The sequence below is a fragment of the Lemur catta genome, chromosome 2, assembly GCF_020740605.2.
Source record: "Lemur catta isolate mLemCat1 chromosome 2, mLemCat1.pri, whole genome shotgun sequence".
NCBI classification, from domain to species: domain Eukaryota; kingdom Metazoa; phylum Chordata; class Mammalia; order Primates; family Lemuridae; genus Lemur; species Lemur catta.
Window position 1 is genome coordinate 134,363,818 of NC_059129.1, and position 16,753 is coordinate 134,380,570.

The window sequence follows — 16,753 nt, forward strand, 5'->3', positions numbered from 1 at the left end:
CGACCTCCCGGTCCCTGCCTGCTTCCGCCTTCCGCTGGCTTCGTAATCCGTCTCCTCTCGTCGCTCTCTACTGTCCCCGCCTTCGTCCCCGGATGATCGCGTGCTAGTGCCAGCCGTTGCTTGCCACTTGTACGGGCGCCAAATAAAGTTTCCTCATTCAAAAGTTTTTTTTTTTTTTTAAACCACGTCGCTCCCTTTCTCAGCTCCTCCTCCGCAGCGGAACCGTCCCTGTTCCTGCGGCCGGTGCGACCCGAGCGTTGGAGCCGGCGGCGCGGAACGTAATGGCGAAGCCTCCGGCGTCTCTTTCGGGACAGGACGTAGGGTTTGTCTCGCCTTTCTCCTCCCCACTTCTGCGGAAAGCCGGGCCTCGCCGGGAACGTGTGGGTGACAAGCGGAGAGCGCCTGCTCCCCCGCGGCTGTTCGAGTCTCGCGGTCGGGCTCCGCTTCCCAGGGTTGCCTTTTCGGGTTTCGAAGGCTGGTTTGGAGGCGAAAGCGAGGCGGCCCCAGGAGAGGGAGTCCGCCCGCTGCGGCGCTGCGGCTGCTCGCAAGGGTCAGGACTTGGATCAGCTTTGCAGTCTTCCTCGCGGTCACTTTTTATTTATTCACTTTAACCGATGCGCTTTCGGGGGAGTTAAAATTCTCCCTAAAAGTTGGGAATCTCAGACTTATTGAAAATGTGTTTCTTCCTGTTGCCTATCAGATCATCGTCTTGCAATAAAACTTGCCTGTAACTTTTTGCTTTTTAGTCGTCACCTTACAGATTGTGGGCAAAGTTGTGGTTGACCATAAAAATAACATCCATTTGCATAAATTGAATGTTTATATTCGAAATAGATCCTTCAAAATGCTGCAAAAGATGGGAACACTTTGAATAAAATAGCCCTACCTGGGCAGGAAGGAGATGTATGCCAGAGAGAAGCCAATGGCCCACAATTTAAGCAGGCACCGTCATGCAAATATAGGAAGTGAGTGCCTCCTTAAAACTTGCGCCATAGGCGCCTTTGGCCTCAGCCTGGTCAGGGACCTTACCCCGGAGGTGCAGGCATCTGTCTGTCGTAGAAAACGTAGTGATTAGAGAAATAGTAATACTCTATAATTAAAGTAAAATCGCAAAGAACTGTCACTTATTTTATCTGCTGCTTTGGAAAATTCAAATGTCCATTGATTTAATGTTCCTTCTGTCCCTCCAAGCCATTCGTGATTTTAAAAAATTAATTCTAATCAGAGTAGTTATTGTGCATATTAAACCTAATCACTGTTTTAGGATACTCAAAGCACCACGGAGCCAGAATATATTTGCAATTTTTCTTTAAAATTCTATAACTATCATTTGAGGAAATGGTTTAAAGACATAAATACTCAAGGTACAACCCAATAATTTAAAAATTGTCTTTTGTGACCTGAAGATATAAACACTGAACAGCTAAGCTCCATGCTCTATGTTTAAAACTGCGCAGAATTTCACCATCTAGTAGCCTGTTTTTTCTAACTGAATTATATGTGTTTTCTAAGAAAATATAAATAATTATATAAGATGATAATCTAACTTCTGGTTATTGTATAAAATCAAGAATATTTTTAATTTTTTAACGCAAGTATAAGTTTTTCCTCATCTCCAGCTTTCTTCGTTCTTTGACACTTCTATAAAATCTCTAATTTTTTGGCTGGGAGAGTGAGAGTAGCATGCCTTAATTTGTTTAGGGGTAGAACAAGATGGAAGGAGAGTGTAATAGAGTGCAGATAGAGAAGGCAGCCTGGAAAACCTTTGAAAAGATGTGAAAATGACTTAGAATATAGATTGAGACAAAGAAGAGAAACAGGTTCCTAAATAGCTTTACTTCTTTGTTCTTCAAGCACATTAGCATCTTTAAGGCTGTTGTACATGCATTCATTGCCTCGTTCATCTTTCTAAGCAGGTGAAGTCACTTAATAAGTACTATTACTGAGACAAGAACCTGTTTGATTTTTAGGCTAATCTTTTTCTCTCCTATCACATTGTTAGTCTACTTACTGATTCAGGAAAATAAAAAGAATAGAATAAGAAAGATAAGACTAATTAGACTCTAGAGGAGAATCTGGGATTAGAGGCACCAAAGCTACTTAGCTTCCATGACATACCAGAGAAATTTTTAGAGTTTCTTATGTTTTGATATAGTAGTCACACAGTACTGTTTTACTTTTTTAATAGCTACATAAGAAGGCATTTTAATTTAAATGGGGTATTCCAGAAACTAAGATAGCCTTTATAGCAGTGGTCCCCAACCTTTTTGGCACCAGGGACCGGCTTCATGGAAGACAATTTTTCTATGGAAGGGGAGGGGAGGAGGGAGGAGGGTAGGGAGGAAAGGGAAGGGGTGGGGTGAGGGGTTGGCTGAGTTCAGGCGGTGACTTGGCCTGGTTCCTAACAGGCCACAGACCAGTACTGGTTGGGGACCACTGCATTACAGTATTGATGCTCGTAAGTAATATATTGTATGTGACTCTTTTTTCTAGATCATTTGCATATCTTACAATTAAAGACAGAATACCAGAGATCTTAACTAAGGCTATTGATACATTGCATCGACATAAAAGTGAATTTTTTGAGAAACATGGAGAGGTAAGAATTGTGTTTTAACTTTAATTTTTTGTTAATTCTTTAACAGAAACACAGTAAGTAGTTATTGAAGTTATCAGTTTTCCTGTAAAGTGTAAAAGTGAATACATGGGCCAAATATTTATCTGGGTGTGATGTAATAGGTTGAAATGAAGTATAATCATGCGGTAGTCAAGGATAGAACAGCCAATCCCATTTAGAAAAAAATTGTGTTCCAACAATTAATTCTGTCAGTTATTTAGACTTCAGAACATATTTTCTAATATATCCAATGTTATAAGTGGTGACTAGGTTGTTGACTTGCTCAGGAAAGCTTTTTAAATTTAAGTTTAGCTGAATTCCAGTATTTATGTTAATAATTTGAAATCTTGAGTCCTGGAAGCTCAAGGTGCTATGCCAAACTCAAGATGAAGAGTGATATGACTGGTTGACGCATTATGCTGATTAAAGATGAGAAAGACTCATTAACATTCAGAGCAGGGTGAACTTTATTTTATTTTATTTAGAGAAGGGGTCTTGCTTTGTCACCCAGGCTGGAGTGTAGCGACACTCACTGCAGCTGTGAATTCCTGGGTTCAAATGATCCTCCTGCCTCAGCCTCCCACAGGATGGGACTTTAGAAATCAGCTTGTCCATTCAGTTACTAGATGAGGAAAAATCCAAATAACTATATATAACTATATTTTGTAGGTATAGGTCTTTAAACTTGCAAATTCAGTAATCTTTCTGTTACTCAGTAGAGTGTAAAAGACCATGCACATACCAGTACATCTTTTTTTAAAGAGTTAACAACAAAGATACAGAAATGGTTGGTGGTCTTTTCTTCCTGGCCAAATTAAGATGAAGCAAGGCAGCACATAGACAATTTGAGCATAATGTTGTATTTCTTTCAACCTTTTTTATATTGTCTTCTTTGAAACTAATCCTGGCACAATATGGGGATCATCTGTTCTTTTGCTGAGATTATAGCTTAGCTTGGACACTGACTTTTTTTTTAAGTGTTAAATATTCTTTATTTGATATTACACGTAAACCACACTAAAATGCCTTTCAGTAAATAAAAGGCAGCATTTTAGTAGACATAGGGAATTATTGGCATAGTAAAGGTCAAAAATATAAAGTAAACATTGATATCTTATCTCCAGCCTTCACCTTTAACAGGTTAATGAATACAAATTAAAACACTAATAAGCCTTGCTTGGTTCTAATACAGTGAAGGAGTTTCCCTAGTATGTAAATGTATTCCCATAAACAGTTATGTAAATGTAAATATAAAACCAGTCTTCAGTAGGTTTTGAGATGGCAGTTTACTCTTTGTGAAAAGTTGAATGTTATTAATTAAGTCCAATCATATCTTTAGGAGGAGAAAACAGTGATAGCATTTATTGAATTGGAATTATTATCAAAATTCAAAAAACCAATCATATTCATTTAACCACAAGCCAGCCTTAGTTAAATCAGGACTGTCCAACAAAAATATTCTGATACTCATTCATGATCTGAATTCTGGTGTATGAGACCAATTAAATTGTGGTACACATAAGAAAAGTCATGAGACATTTCTGTTTTATAATAAATAAGGCAGTGGCCAATTGTTACTCATTAGTAGCTTTTTTGAGATAAGCCATCAAGTCTGCCCTTTCTGCCTACTTCTTAATGCCATTGAAGATCATTTTCATTCCAGGTATGTACTTCTTGGGAGTCTCTAAATACTCCATCAGTGTATCCTCTCCTCAGGTGATGCCTTTGTTCTTACTGATGTCTGGTTAAGAGAATCCAGTAGCCTGACCTGTCTTCTACCCAAGAAGCCATGGAGATTTAGGCCAGTCTTGTGCTTGCCTCCCTTTTCCAGGGTGTGACCTTGGGCACACTTCGGAACAAAAATCTTGCCTTTCTCCGTATCACTCATGTTTAATTCTCTCTTTGGTTGCTGACAGTACAGAGGTTCCCCCTCTGAAGCCCAACATGCCACTCTTCTAAGGCACTGACATTTCTGTTGATGAATAGTTTTAATGTTTATCACAAAAACATAGTTTTGTTTTGATATATGCACACATTTAGCATACAAGTATAATTTAGGCAAGTTTGGGTTGCTCACTTGAGTATTTTGTCATATACTTAAGCAAGTCCCCATAATAGCTGAACTTGTAATTTTAATTTTTTCAACTGGTGTGATCTAAAATGTAGTAATTAATCAAGCTGTAGCATATTACTGCTTGGCCTGTATGCCCATAATCTTCAGGTGACCATACCAGCTGAGAGTGAGAAAGCAGGGTCTATTGTCCCTCCAGCTCTAATCCATTTCACACTGTCCTGGGGATGGGACAAGACCTAAATAAAATGTTGACATCAGTCTGTTTTTGGTAGCCTTTCTGTCACCTTTTGCATGCATCTCTCGTACCTATAGCCAGTCTCCTTAGGCCCCACATGTTCTAGCTCCATAAGCCTCCAATTATACCAGTACCAGGCTTGTCCCCAAAGGAGCCATGCCACACAGTTTTCTGCCCTTCTGTCTTAGTAGCCAAATGCCTATCCCCTTAGACTACCTGGTTTGGCAGACATGCGTCCCTGAGAGACAGGGGACCAGGCTTTATTCATCTTTCTTTGGCCCTGAATTTAGTATCTGACACATACAGAGTATGTGTAAACATTTGAAATGAATTGAAGCAAGTTAACAAACTGGCGTTGACACAAATATTAGTCTATTATCTCTTCTAGGTATTTGCCTGTGTAAAAGAGGGTGCTCACAACCCTGTGAAAATCTCAATTGTTGGAATTTATGCTTAAATAATTAGTTGAAGTTAAAGAATTTAATTAAAGTAGAGATTTGGAAGGAGAGATCCTCTCAAGAATGTGGGGAATCTGGGGCTCAGCTCCTAAAATTTATATTTTTAACAACTTTTCTTCTATTTTTGAACTTGTAGAATTTCTAGAGCTTCAGCCTTTCATTCTAGCAGCAAAAGAAATTCTACTTGGGAAAAAAAAAAAGATTGGAGAGATGTCTGTATTTAGACACTTATAGGTCTGAAAGTAGGGACTAAATTCCCTTAATATCAACATGGTGATAATGATCTTATAAAAATACTCAATTGGGTTTGATGTTTATTTCCTACATTTTATTCTATATGTTTATTAGGTTTACATCTTTTTTTTTAATGAGCAAGAATCTTGCTGGTATAAAACCAAAGGTTTTCATTTTCACTTCTGATCCCGTAACATTTGTCTCCTCTCCAATTGGCCTATTACGTGAGATAATACTGTAGCACCTTGTATGTCAGGGTATCTATCTGGAACTTGGAGGAAAACAAATAATTTAAAAAACCCTTTGAGCTGCCAAAAGAAACCTCAGGAAGACCAGAATAACACATTTGGAAGCATGAAAGACATGGAAAATCTCGTGGTGTGTCCTCTTCCTGTGCATGGTAATGGTCATTCCACCCAAAGATACAGAAGGGCCAGAACTTCAAAACAAAACAAAGCAAGATAGATAAGTTATGAGTATGTTGATATGAGATCTGTGTATGTTCTTTGATTTTCAACTTAAGAATTCTAAATTTAATGTTTACAATAGTTTGTGAAAGACATAAAATATGATTTTGAAATAGGGTATTTTTCTGTCCTTCTTAAATTTAGGTCCACAAAAATATATTACCCTAGAAGAATTACACATGTACGCACACCCACAAACACACTATTTATTTTTCTTGTATTTCCACAGGAAGGCACGGAAGCTGAAAAGAAAGCTATCTCTCTTCTTTCTAAGTTACGGAATGAATTGCAAACAGATAAACCAATTATCCCTTTGGTTGAGAAATTTGTTGATACTGACATATGGAATCAGTACCTAGAATATCATCAGAGTCTTTTAAATGAAAGTGATGAAAAACCAAGGTGGTTCTACTCACCATGGTTGTTTGTAGAATGCTACATGTATCGTAGAATTCATGAAGCAATTATCCAGAGGTAAGTATATAACCATCAACTAGTAAATGTTTAGATACTTTGTACTTTTTTTTGAAATTATAAAAGGATAAGTTTAAAAAGTAGCACCAGTAGAAACCTGATTTAGTTGAGTTCAGCAAGTATTAATGGCATTGTTAGACACTTCTGCATATGTTACCAAGTTAATAGATTCTTGGCAGTTATAATCCACTTGCCTAGAATAGATATAAGATTAAATATCTAAAGCATGAACTAATTAAAGATTCTTACAAAGACTTCTAGAGTAAAAAAAATTGTACTTACTGAGCAAAAAATAATTTGAAATAATTACATAAATATAAAATCAAGATGGATCAAACAAGCATATGTTTTATTTATAAAAATAGATAACATGCCACATTTATTTGGTATAAGAAGTCATCAGTCAGAACAGTGAATCACTCTTCTGTTTTATACACTGTGTTAATCTTTAGTGTTTTTTTTTTTTTTTTTTGAGAGAGAGTCTCACTTTGTTGCCCGGGCTAGAGTGAGTGCTGTGGCATCAGCCTAGCTCACAGCAACCTCAAACTCCTGGGCTTAAGCGATCCTACTGCCTCAGCCTCCCGAGTAGCTGGGACTACAGGCACGCGCCACCATGCCCAGCTATTTTTTTTCTATATATATATTTAGTTGGCCAGATAATTTCTTTCTATTTTTAGTAGAGACGGGGTCTCGCTCTTGCTCAGGCTGGTCTCGAACTCCTGACCTTGAGCGATCACCCACCTCGGTCTCCCAGAGTGCTAGGATTACAGGTGTGAGCCACCTCTCCTGGCCTAGTCTTGTTTTTTTTTAAATGGGTAGGTTAGAAAAAGACTCTGAAAGTTACACATGTTTTAAAATAACCTTTTATAGGTTTGTTTATATTATTTAGTTTTTACTAGGAAACTTCTAAAATAGAATTGATTTATAGTGCAAAAGAAAAGGTAATGTGACCTGTCCTTTTAGCCCACAGTTTCCAAAATACAGGTTTGCTTAGTACGAGGAATCCTTTGGTATCTGTTCCAACATAGTGTTAAGATAATTTAAAATGATTGATAAGCCAGTTCTAATTGTAAAATAAAATTATTTTGGGAAATATATGTAACTTTGAGTCTGTTCATTAGCTTTTATTGTCTTACTCTTTATAATTTTTTTTTAAATCACAATTTGTTTTTGCTGAATAGATAGGTTTTAGAATTTCTGCTCTAAAAGCAATGAACACTATTAAAAATCTGGTATACTACCTGGCACACACAAGTCACTGCAGCAGGAGATGTAAGGAGCTGTCATCTATTGAATACTAGCTGTGTTACAGTTACTGTGCAACCCAGTGAAGTGTAGGCATTGTTATGGTTTCCATTTTACAGTTGAGATGACTGAGGCTCAAAGAGGCTCATAACTTGCCCAAGCTTAAATGGCTAGTAAGTGGTAGAGCCAGGATTTGAGCCTCTTCTGTGTAAATCAGATTAGAGTTCTTATCAGACTATTCTTCCCAAGTTGTAGATTTAGATGCTTGTCAAGGACCAAGAGTAGTCGGAAATTACAGTGATGGTTTCATAACCCTGGGAATTATTGGAAAATATCTGTGGTATGAGCCAAAGCTGCAAAGGTGTTGAAAGATTGGGTGGCACCTTGAGTAGGGTTAGTAGAGTTTGTAAGTTAGAAGGGCAAAAGGAATACTGTTTCTGAGTTTGACTTTAGAGGTGGATCAGGTTTAGAGAATAAAAAAACCTAGGGGAGAGTTCACAAACCTGGATACACATTTACAACCCAGTTGGGGACAGGGAAGGTGGTGTCAAAGATGTAGATTTTTAAATCATTATGTTAGAATAAATACTGATCCTTTAATTTATCCAGGGTGGTGCCTGGGTATCAGTTTTTCTTTAGGCACCTCAGGGAATGATATCCACTCGTCCAGGGAACAGCTTGTTAAACAGGGTAGAGGGAAAATGTACCTTTAAGTTCAAGAAACTAGAATGTTTAGTCAGCCATAGATGTAGAACTCTTCCCAAAGTGATTTCTCTGGCAGGTATTTGATGGTCTGGGGATTGGTGTTACATTGTGCTAGAACTCAGCTTTTAGGTTGGTATAATAAAGAACTGGCTTAAAGCAGAACTAGCACTGAAGTAGTTTTTAAATGTCCATTTGGTCAGGTTCTTTTAGGGGGAATTCTTGTCCTTAGTCAGTGGCAACTCCAAAGTGACCAAAGGAGGGTCTTCCAACTTTTGTAGGATCCTAAGGCACACGTTAGCTTTACGACATGTTCATGTTGATCTACCTTTTTGTACTGAAACATGCTTCAGTAATCTGCCAGGCTAAGTTAAGATTCAAAGTTTTAGCCATATGTGAAATTTAAACATATTAGGTAGATATACTTCAGATATTAAAAGATGAAAGTACAGAGAAATTAGGAGACATTTTAAGACTTTTTATTAAAGTGTAATTCATAGAGAAAAATGCACATGCCTTAAGTGTTCAAGAGCATACTTGTGTACCCAGTGCCCAGATCAAGAGGCAGAACCTTCCTACTACCCCAGAGGTCCCCTGTGAGTCCCCTTCCAGTCACTGCTGTCAAGCATGCCCAGTAATCCTGACCGATGTTTTGCCTGTTTTTAAACTTTACTGACATGAAATCATAGGGTGTGTGGTTTGTGTCTGGTTTCTTTCACTCATTCTTACATTGGTGCGATGCATCCATATTGTTGTATATAATTATAGATCATTCGTTCTTGTTGCTCTGTAGTATTGGCGTTATATGAACATATTGCAGTCTGTTTACTTATTCTATTGTGATGGGTGTTTTAGTGGTTTCCGGTTTGGAGTTATGAAGAATGCTGCTATAAACATTCTAACACATTTTTGCTGAACATGTGTGTGCATTTCTGTTGGGTATATCCGTAGGAGTGAATCACTGGGTCAGAGTGTATGTACATATATATAGCTTTAGTAGATCCTAAAATAGCGAACATTTTAAAATAAGAAATTATCTATATTTATATAAATTTAGTCTTATAAATATGAGAAATAAGGCTCCTTTTTAATGTGAGATATGACTTTAAACTAATGAATGATTTGTTAATAAAACATTTGACATGGGTTGGCAAACTATTTTTGTAAAGGACTAAGTAGTAGGTTTTGGAGGCCATGTGGTCTCTGTTGCAGCTGCTCAGCTCTGCCTTTGTAATGTGAAAGCAGCCAGAGATAATATATGTAAATGAACATGGCTGTGTTCTAATAAAACTTTACTTGTGGATACCAAAATTTGAATTTCACGTGTCACAAAATATTGCTCTTTTGCTTTGTTTTCAGCCATTCAGAAATGTAAAAACCATTCTTAGCATGTAGGTCACACAAACCAGGTTGTGGGCCAGATTGGGTCTGTGAGCTACTGTTTGCTGACCCCTACACTTGAACCTATGCATCCAAATGATTTTTATCCTTTAAGTCACCCTGAGAGACTGATTGATTTCAGCAGTGCTGCCATTGCTAAAAACGTCTCTGAATTCTTTGGAACTTCTTTCAGAGCCAGTTTACATGCCTCAAAAAGAAAACTAATCTTCTCGTTTTTGAGTTACTCCTCATTTTTGACCAAAATGGTTTTTTTCAATTTGATACATACCTCATTCTACTGAAATCACTGAGTAACTTTTGGCTATTTCCAAAAGTAAATTGACTTCAAAGGATGAAGATATGTGATCATTGACAGGACATTTAATAATGTGCCACAGGTTCTGAAGAAAATTCCAAAAGAGGAATTGCAAAAGTGCTTTGAGTAATGGCAGCATCCTTGGAATAAGGGTGTAGTTTCCTAAGGTGACTGACTGACCAGAAAGAGGCAGCCATCATTTGGATGTATAAATGCTTGTAGGTTTTTTTTTTCTTTAAATACTGTTATATCATTCTTACTGTTTTTACCCTCATATGGATGGTCCCTGGAAAAAGTAGCTAATTGAGAAGATCCAATAATCTGAATGTCTTTTATGTTCAATTCTATAAAGGCGATTATATTAGTATTTATCTTATTATGTTTTTCTTAGGCCAATATTAATATGACTGAATCTCTCATTGGACAGCATGAAGATATAGCAGTGGCACATACATCAGTTTTGGTAAAAATCAACCTAGGAGTAAAAGTTGCCCCCAGAATGCCTATATATAAATGATCAAAATTTATCATTCTAATAATAGTATTAAGTCTGATTTATCTTGAGTACTCACTGTGTTTCCATAACACTTTGTTTGACTCTATTAGTGATTACTTCATTGTATTCAGATATTCAGTTTATATCCATATATTTATTACTGAAACCCTGCCACATTGGATGCTCAAAAAATGTTTGTTGAACTAAAGCAATTATCTTGAAATTTTGTTTCTCTTTCTCCTTCTTTTGCCCTTGAATCCTTGCTGGGTAAATAATTATGGGCATAGTTCCTATAATTATTTAATACTTCAAGAAAAATAGTTGATTTGGGAGCTTTTGACACTTAATTACCAATGCCTTTCGAGGATTTATTTTTGTATAACTTGATTATCTATGTTATATCTAGTGTCTGTTACCACTAATTATTGAGACTGTATGGTACTGTTCTCTTTCCTTTAAAGATCTGCAATTACCCAAATGTTAAAAAAAAAAAAAAGTACAGACTTACGTAAATGTTTCATTTATGTTGTTCTCCTACTTTAGTCCACCAATTGATGACTTTGATGTATTTAAAGAATCAAAAGACCAAAGTTTCTTCGAGTCACAGGAATCTATCATTGCTTTATGTACTTACCTGCAACAGTTGGTGAGAACTATTGAAGATCTAGATGAAAGTCAGCTGAAAAATGAATTTTTTAAACTTCTGCAGGTAAGTATGATAATCTCCCAAATATATTTGTTAATTTAAACAGAAAATAAACTGGTACACATTTAACAACAAAGCATGTATATATGGTTAAGTTATAATTGATAATTTTTTTATCTAACATAATAGTATTAAGAGTTGATAATCCACTTAATTTCTAAAAGTGGGTTTTGAAATCTTTGCTACTCCAACTGGAAATGCTTTTAGTGGCACAGGAGTTTTCTGACTTCATAGTTTCTGTCATGCTTTTGAGAATACTTGATAGTGATGTTGGTCCAGCCTGACTTTTCTTCAGCATTGGCTCTGTCGCTTCTTTGTGGTCGGACCTGACATGTTATTTAATTTCTCTGGGCTTCAGTTGTCTCGTCTGTTAAATGAGGATGATGAGATATAGTATATCTCATAATTCGATGTGAGAAATTAAACTATATTTATGCTGGTGAAGCGCTGAACACAGAGCCTGCTATTATCAGCAGGTGATAATACTTGGGTGGTCAGTTGACCTAATAATAATACATTTTCCAGAAATTTGCTGACAGGTTTGCAGGGCGTGGCAAAGCCCTGATGAGACATCAAGGGCAAGCAGAGTCAGCTGAAAGATCATAAGTAAAGGCATATTTTGAATTTGGAAGAACAATTGTTAGGACATTGTTAACTAATAAACCTAGTTTTTTGTTTTTTTGGTTGTCCCCCCCCCCCCTCAATTGTCCTTTATGCTTAGCTTGGAATTAAAAAGAAAAAGGAAAAAAGCTAGTGTGCCAGCCTGGGCTCCTAGCTAGCCCATTCTTTCAGGGAAAAGTCTTTGAATGTGTTCTTTGTCCCATAAGTATAATCAGTTGTGAAGAAGAATGAGCACCCATCTATTACTGTCATCTGTTTTGGCCAACGATTTCCCACTGCCACTCTGCTCCCAAGTAAAGAGAACCACATGAGCAACAGGTTAACGTCCTAAGTCAAGAGAAGCTAGTTTGCAGAGAATGTCGACCCATTTTCAAAACTCCTAGCACTTTCTGACTGTCCAAGCAAACATTTCTGGACATACTTTGTTAAACACTGTTCCAGGTACTGAGCGTGTGGTGGTGGGAAATAAAAAGTCCAGTCCTCACTGTCATAGAACTTGTAATCTTGAGGGAATGTAGACAAAAAATTGTACAAATAACTATGTAATTGTAAACTGGAAGATGGAGCGAGAGAATGTGCAGGAGGCCAACACAGAACCTGATCTCAGGTGGTGACGGCCATCACGTACACCACTGTATACGTTTCTTTAGCAAACTATGGAAAAGTGTGACCTTAGACACTTCAGTTATTATTTAAGCCTTATTTTTCAATCCATTCATCTCTCTTTTTAAAATAATACTCTTTGTTGGAACATGCATTTTCTTATTTTAAATCACAAATGAGAGTAGAGTCTATTTTGGCTAATATTTATTGAGAACGTCTGTATGCCAGGTATTTGGTACGCTGTTTACATGCATTCTGTCAATTATTTAATAATTCTCACAATAGCTGTGTGAGGTAAGTATTACTATCTTGTTTTCCAGTCAGAGAACCTGAGCCTTAGAGATCTTAAGTAATTTGCCAGTGGTCATTAATTGAAGATGCTGGGATTTGAACCCAGGACTGTCTGATTTCAGAGCTTGTAGTCCGAAACATGTAATTTTTATAGCTTAAAAAATAATAGCACTACATACCATTTTCTACAAAATAAAATTGTTATTTCAATTTAAAGCCAAATAATAGATAATTGATTGTGGTGGGTCTTTAGTTAACATTGCCTTGTCTAAAGAGTTGGGTCTTTTTGTTTGTTTTTGGAGATATTCCTGAGTAGTAGCTAGAACTGCAGGCACAGATCACTACACTTGGCTAGTTTTTAAAAAAATTTTTGTAGAGATGGGTGTCTATGTTTCCCTGGCTGATTTCAAACTCTGACCTCAAACAGTCCTCCTGCCTCAGCCTCCCAAAGTGTTGAGATTACAGGCGTGAGCCACTACGCCTAGCCTAGAGTTGGGTCTTTAGACATGACCTTGTCTAGCTTTTTAAATTTACAAATGAGAGAACTAATCCCAAGGAGGTTGTCATGTCCTAAAGCTATATAATTGGTGAAAGAAACTGGGCAATTTCAGGGGCTTCGGAGGAAAAAAGGAACTGTTTCATTTTTCTCTTGAATCTGGACAATAAAGTAAACTCTGAGCCTCTCTTTGCAGCATCTCATGATGTCCTAATATCTGTAAGATGCAAAAACTTTTGCTCTGAAAAAGCAATAAGGATACTAAAATCACTGAAACCAGTTCTTTTAAGTTTATTATGTACCGATATTAAAAATTCCACTGTTTTACCTTATTAATTATAGCATCATATAAACAGTTTTTGCATTATTGTAGATTTTATATTAAGAGTTTATAGAAATTTATGACTTTTTAGTACCACCCCACCTACACACACACATATTGTAGTAGAGTTTTTGTTGGTTATTCAGAAGAAGGGTGAATGTTCTATACTTTTTCTTTTTCAGATTTCACTGTGGGGAAATAAGTGTGATCTGTCTCTATCAGGCGGGGGATCTCGTTCTCAGAAGACCAATGTAATAAATTCTTTGGAAGACCTGAAACCTTTCATTTTAGTGAATGACATGGAGCATCTTTGGTCATTGCTTAGCAATTGCAAGAAAAGAGAAAAAACATCTACTAGAGTGGATGTTGTTCTGGATAACTCTGGGTTTGAACTTGTTACAGACTTAATGTTAGCCGACTTCTTGTTGTCCTCTAAACTGGCTACTGAGATCCATTTTTATGGAAAAACTATTCCGTGGTTTGTTTCTGATACTACTATACATGATTTTAATTGGTTAATTGAACAGGTAAAACATAGTAGTCATGAGTGGACATCCAAGTGTGGGGCTGACTGGGAGAACTATATTAAAATGGGTAGATGGGTTTACCATGATCATATATTTTGGACTCTGCCTCATGAATACTGTGCAATGTCTCAGGTTGCCCCTGACTTATATGCCGAACTACAGAAGGCACATTTAATTTTATTCAAAGGCGATTTGAATTATAGGAAGTTGACAGGTGACAGAAAATGGGAGTTTTCTGTTCCATTTCATGAGGCGCTGAATGGCTTCCATCCTGCACCTCTCTGCAGCATAAGAACATTAAAAGCTGAGATTCAGGTCGGTCTGCAGCCTGGGCAAGGAGAACAGCTCACAGCCTCTGAGCCCAGCTGGCTGACCACTGGGAAATACGGAATATTTCAGTATGATGGTCCACTTTGACTCGGTTTAGGAGCAATCAGTTGTGTAGAAAAGTCTACCAAGCATCTTTTCATCCCTAGAAAAGCAGCGTGCCAAGTTCAGTCACTTGACTGCTCTGCATTAGCTCTGGGAACCCTAGCTTCTCCATGCTCATTTACATATACTCATTTTGCCCCCCTGCATTGTTTTGGAGTTAGATGGTTTTAAGCTATTATAGTTACAGATATTTATGTTTATGTTGGCATTTCAGTAACTTGTTTCAAGTTAAATGCATAATTTCAAGTGGTTTTAATGAACTTACTTTTAATTGGATAGAAAGCAAAATATAAGTGAGTTCTGCTTTTGAAGTTACTTAACCCTATCTTTTTCTTAAATAATATATACTGCATGGTATTTAATATTCTAGGAAGCATGGAATTTAACTTGATTTTGGGCTCTTGAAACAATGGCTTTGTGAAAATACACATTTTAGTGACACTTTGTAAAAGAGAGGCATTTCTTACAACTGTGATGTTTGAAGACATTAAAGCAGAACTTACCTCATAAGTTAATTCTTTTGTTCTTGAATTTTATTTCATTTCAATAGCTTGTTTTATTTGCATGCATTTGTATTTCAATTGGCCTGTGGAATGGATGTTAGGAAACACAAAATTGAATAGAGTGAAACAAATAGTATTTGAAGAAATGTAATACCTTTTACATTCTATTTATGATATCTTTAATAAACTGAAATTCTTTTACCACATAAGTGTTTTAAATGAACAGATTTTCAGTTTGCAGTTTTTGAAAAATGTTTTAGGTAGAAATTCTTATGCATTGAAGTTGGAATACTATCAACAATGAATTAATTTATTTTTTATATTCTTACACATTTTATTGGTCATTAACACAGATATTAAAGGCTAAAAATTTCAGGTCACTTTGTTTTGAAACTGAAATTGGAAATGAACCTGGAAATGTTTTCTTGCACTAGAATAATAAAATGAATTATACTGAGAATCTCATTGGTTTTATTTTCCAAGGGGAAAAAGTTCAGAAGGAAAGATTAAAAATGAGATTTATATAGCAAAGAAATTCATAATGTGTATTACAGATATTGCCAAAAGCAGTAATTAAATAATGCCACTTACAAATGAGTCTATGCTCTTGCTAAGTGCTTAAAACTTTTTTATATTAATAAAATATTTACATAAAACTGCACGTTTTGAATTGACTGTGTTTCGGTATCTACATGTGTTCCTTTTTTAAACATTGTTACTAAAATGCCTCCATTTTAGAATTCTTTGTAGACACTTTACATAATTGAGAATACAGTTTTATATTTGGATTGTCTTCATAGCCACGGTGTGAGCTATTGTGTGGTAAATTACATTCTCCAAAGCACTTGGATTTTCTTTTTCTACTTTTACCATGTAGTTTATTTTTATTAAGAACATGGCATTATGGTGTATAGGAAAGTAGTTCAACACCCCTCCCTACTGCAAGAAAAAACAAGGGCAAGCTAGTGCAAGAAAGAGAGAGTAAAAGAGATCATTTACAGACTTCAATCAGGATTTAGGAAATGTAACAAGAAATACTCCAAAACAGAATCCCAGAGCTTAGGAGAGGGAATGTTTATTGGAACTTGGGGAGGGTGACTATGTAGGAAGAGCTACCTGAGAAGAACTGCAGGCTTTGATAGAACACAGTCAGTCATCCACAACTGGACAGAATTGGTCTAAATACCCTGACTTCCCTCTCCTTCTGTCCTCTGTTCTCTGTCCAGAGCCTCCCATTGGCTCAAACAACTGGAAGCCTGAGCACAAGAAAAGTCAGTGCTTCCCAAATCGAGTCACTGAAAAGAGGGAGAAAAACATTTTGCAGTGATACTGCAAAGGCTTAAAATGTTTGTCCTAATCAGGACAGGTGAGTAACAAGTTGGATATGGCCTATGGGCCATAGTTTGCTTACCCCGTCTAGGACAAAGTTTAGGATATGGGTACGTTTTCCATTTGAATAAATTTAAAGTAAATTATTTAGTAAATGATTGTGTAGCTAGTAATCAGATACAGCAAAAATCATAGAAGGTGATAAAATAATGACTAATACTTTTG

General features: G+C 36.6%; 1 protein-coding gene and 1 pseudogene across 5 annotated transcripts; one reads left to right on the forward strand and one right to left on the reverse strand.

The window, feature by feature from the left end:
* Positions 1–16: 16 nt before the first annotated feature.
* ARMT1 (acidic residue methyltransferase 1) lies at positions 17–15,656 on the forward strand. 5 transcript variants are annotated; one of them, XM_045544581.1, is made up of 6 exons: positions 21–322; positions 835–965; positions 2,494–2,599; positions 6,315–6,559; positions 11,242–11,407; positions 13,920–15,656. In XM_045544581.1, the coding sequence occupies exons 4-6, from the start codon at positions 6,525–6,527 to the stop codon at positions 14,679–14,681; spliced, it is 963 nt and encodes a 320-aa protein (XP_045400537.1). In that variant the 5' UTR covers positions 21–322; positions 835–965; positions 2,494–2,599; positions 6,315–6,524; the 3' UTR covers positions 14,682–15,656. The 5 variants fall into 5 exon arrangements, with proteins under 5 accessions (XP_045400536.1, XP_045400537.1, XP_045400539.1 ...); XM_045544580.1 differs by lacking the exon at positions 835–965 and having other exon boundaries at positions 17–322; XM_045544583.1 differs by lacking the exon at positions 835–965 and having other exon boundaries at positions 21–317.
* LOC123633378 lies at positions 4,192–4,505 on the reverse strand (annotated as a pseudogene).
* Positions 15,657–16,753: the final 1,097 nt, after the last annotated feature.

Bases quoted from the DNA above. Each gene is read 5' to 3' on its own strand.
- ARMT1 (XM_045544580.1), top strand. From the start codon at position 282: ATGGCGAAGCCTCCGGCGTCTCTTTCGGGACAGGACGTAGG. The intron at 2,600-6,314 runs GTAAGAATTGTG...GTATTTCCACAG, and splicing joins TTTTTGAGAAACATGGAGAG to GAAGGCACGGAAGCTGAAAA. The intron at 6,560-11,241 runs GTAAGTATATAA...CTCCTACTTTAG, and splicing joins CATGAAGCAATTATCCAGAG to TCCACCAATTGATGACTTTG.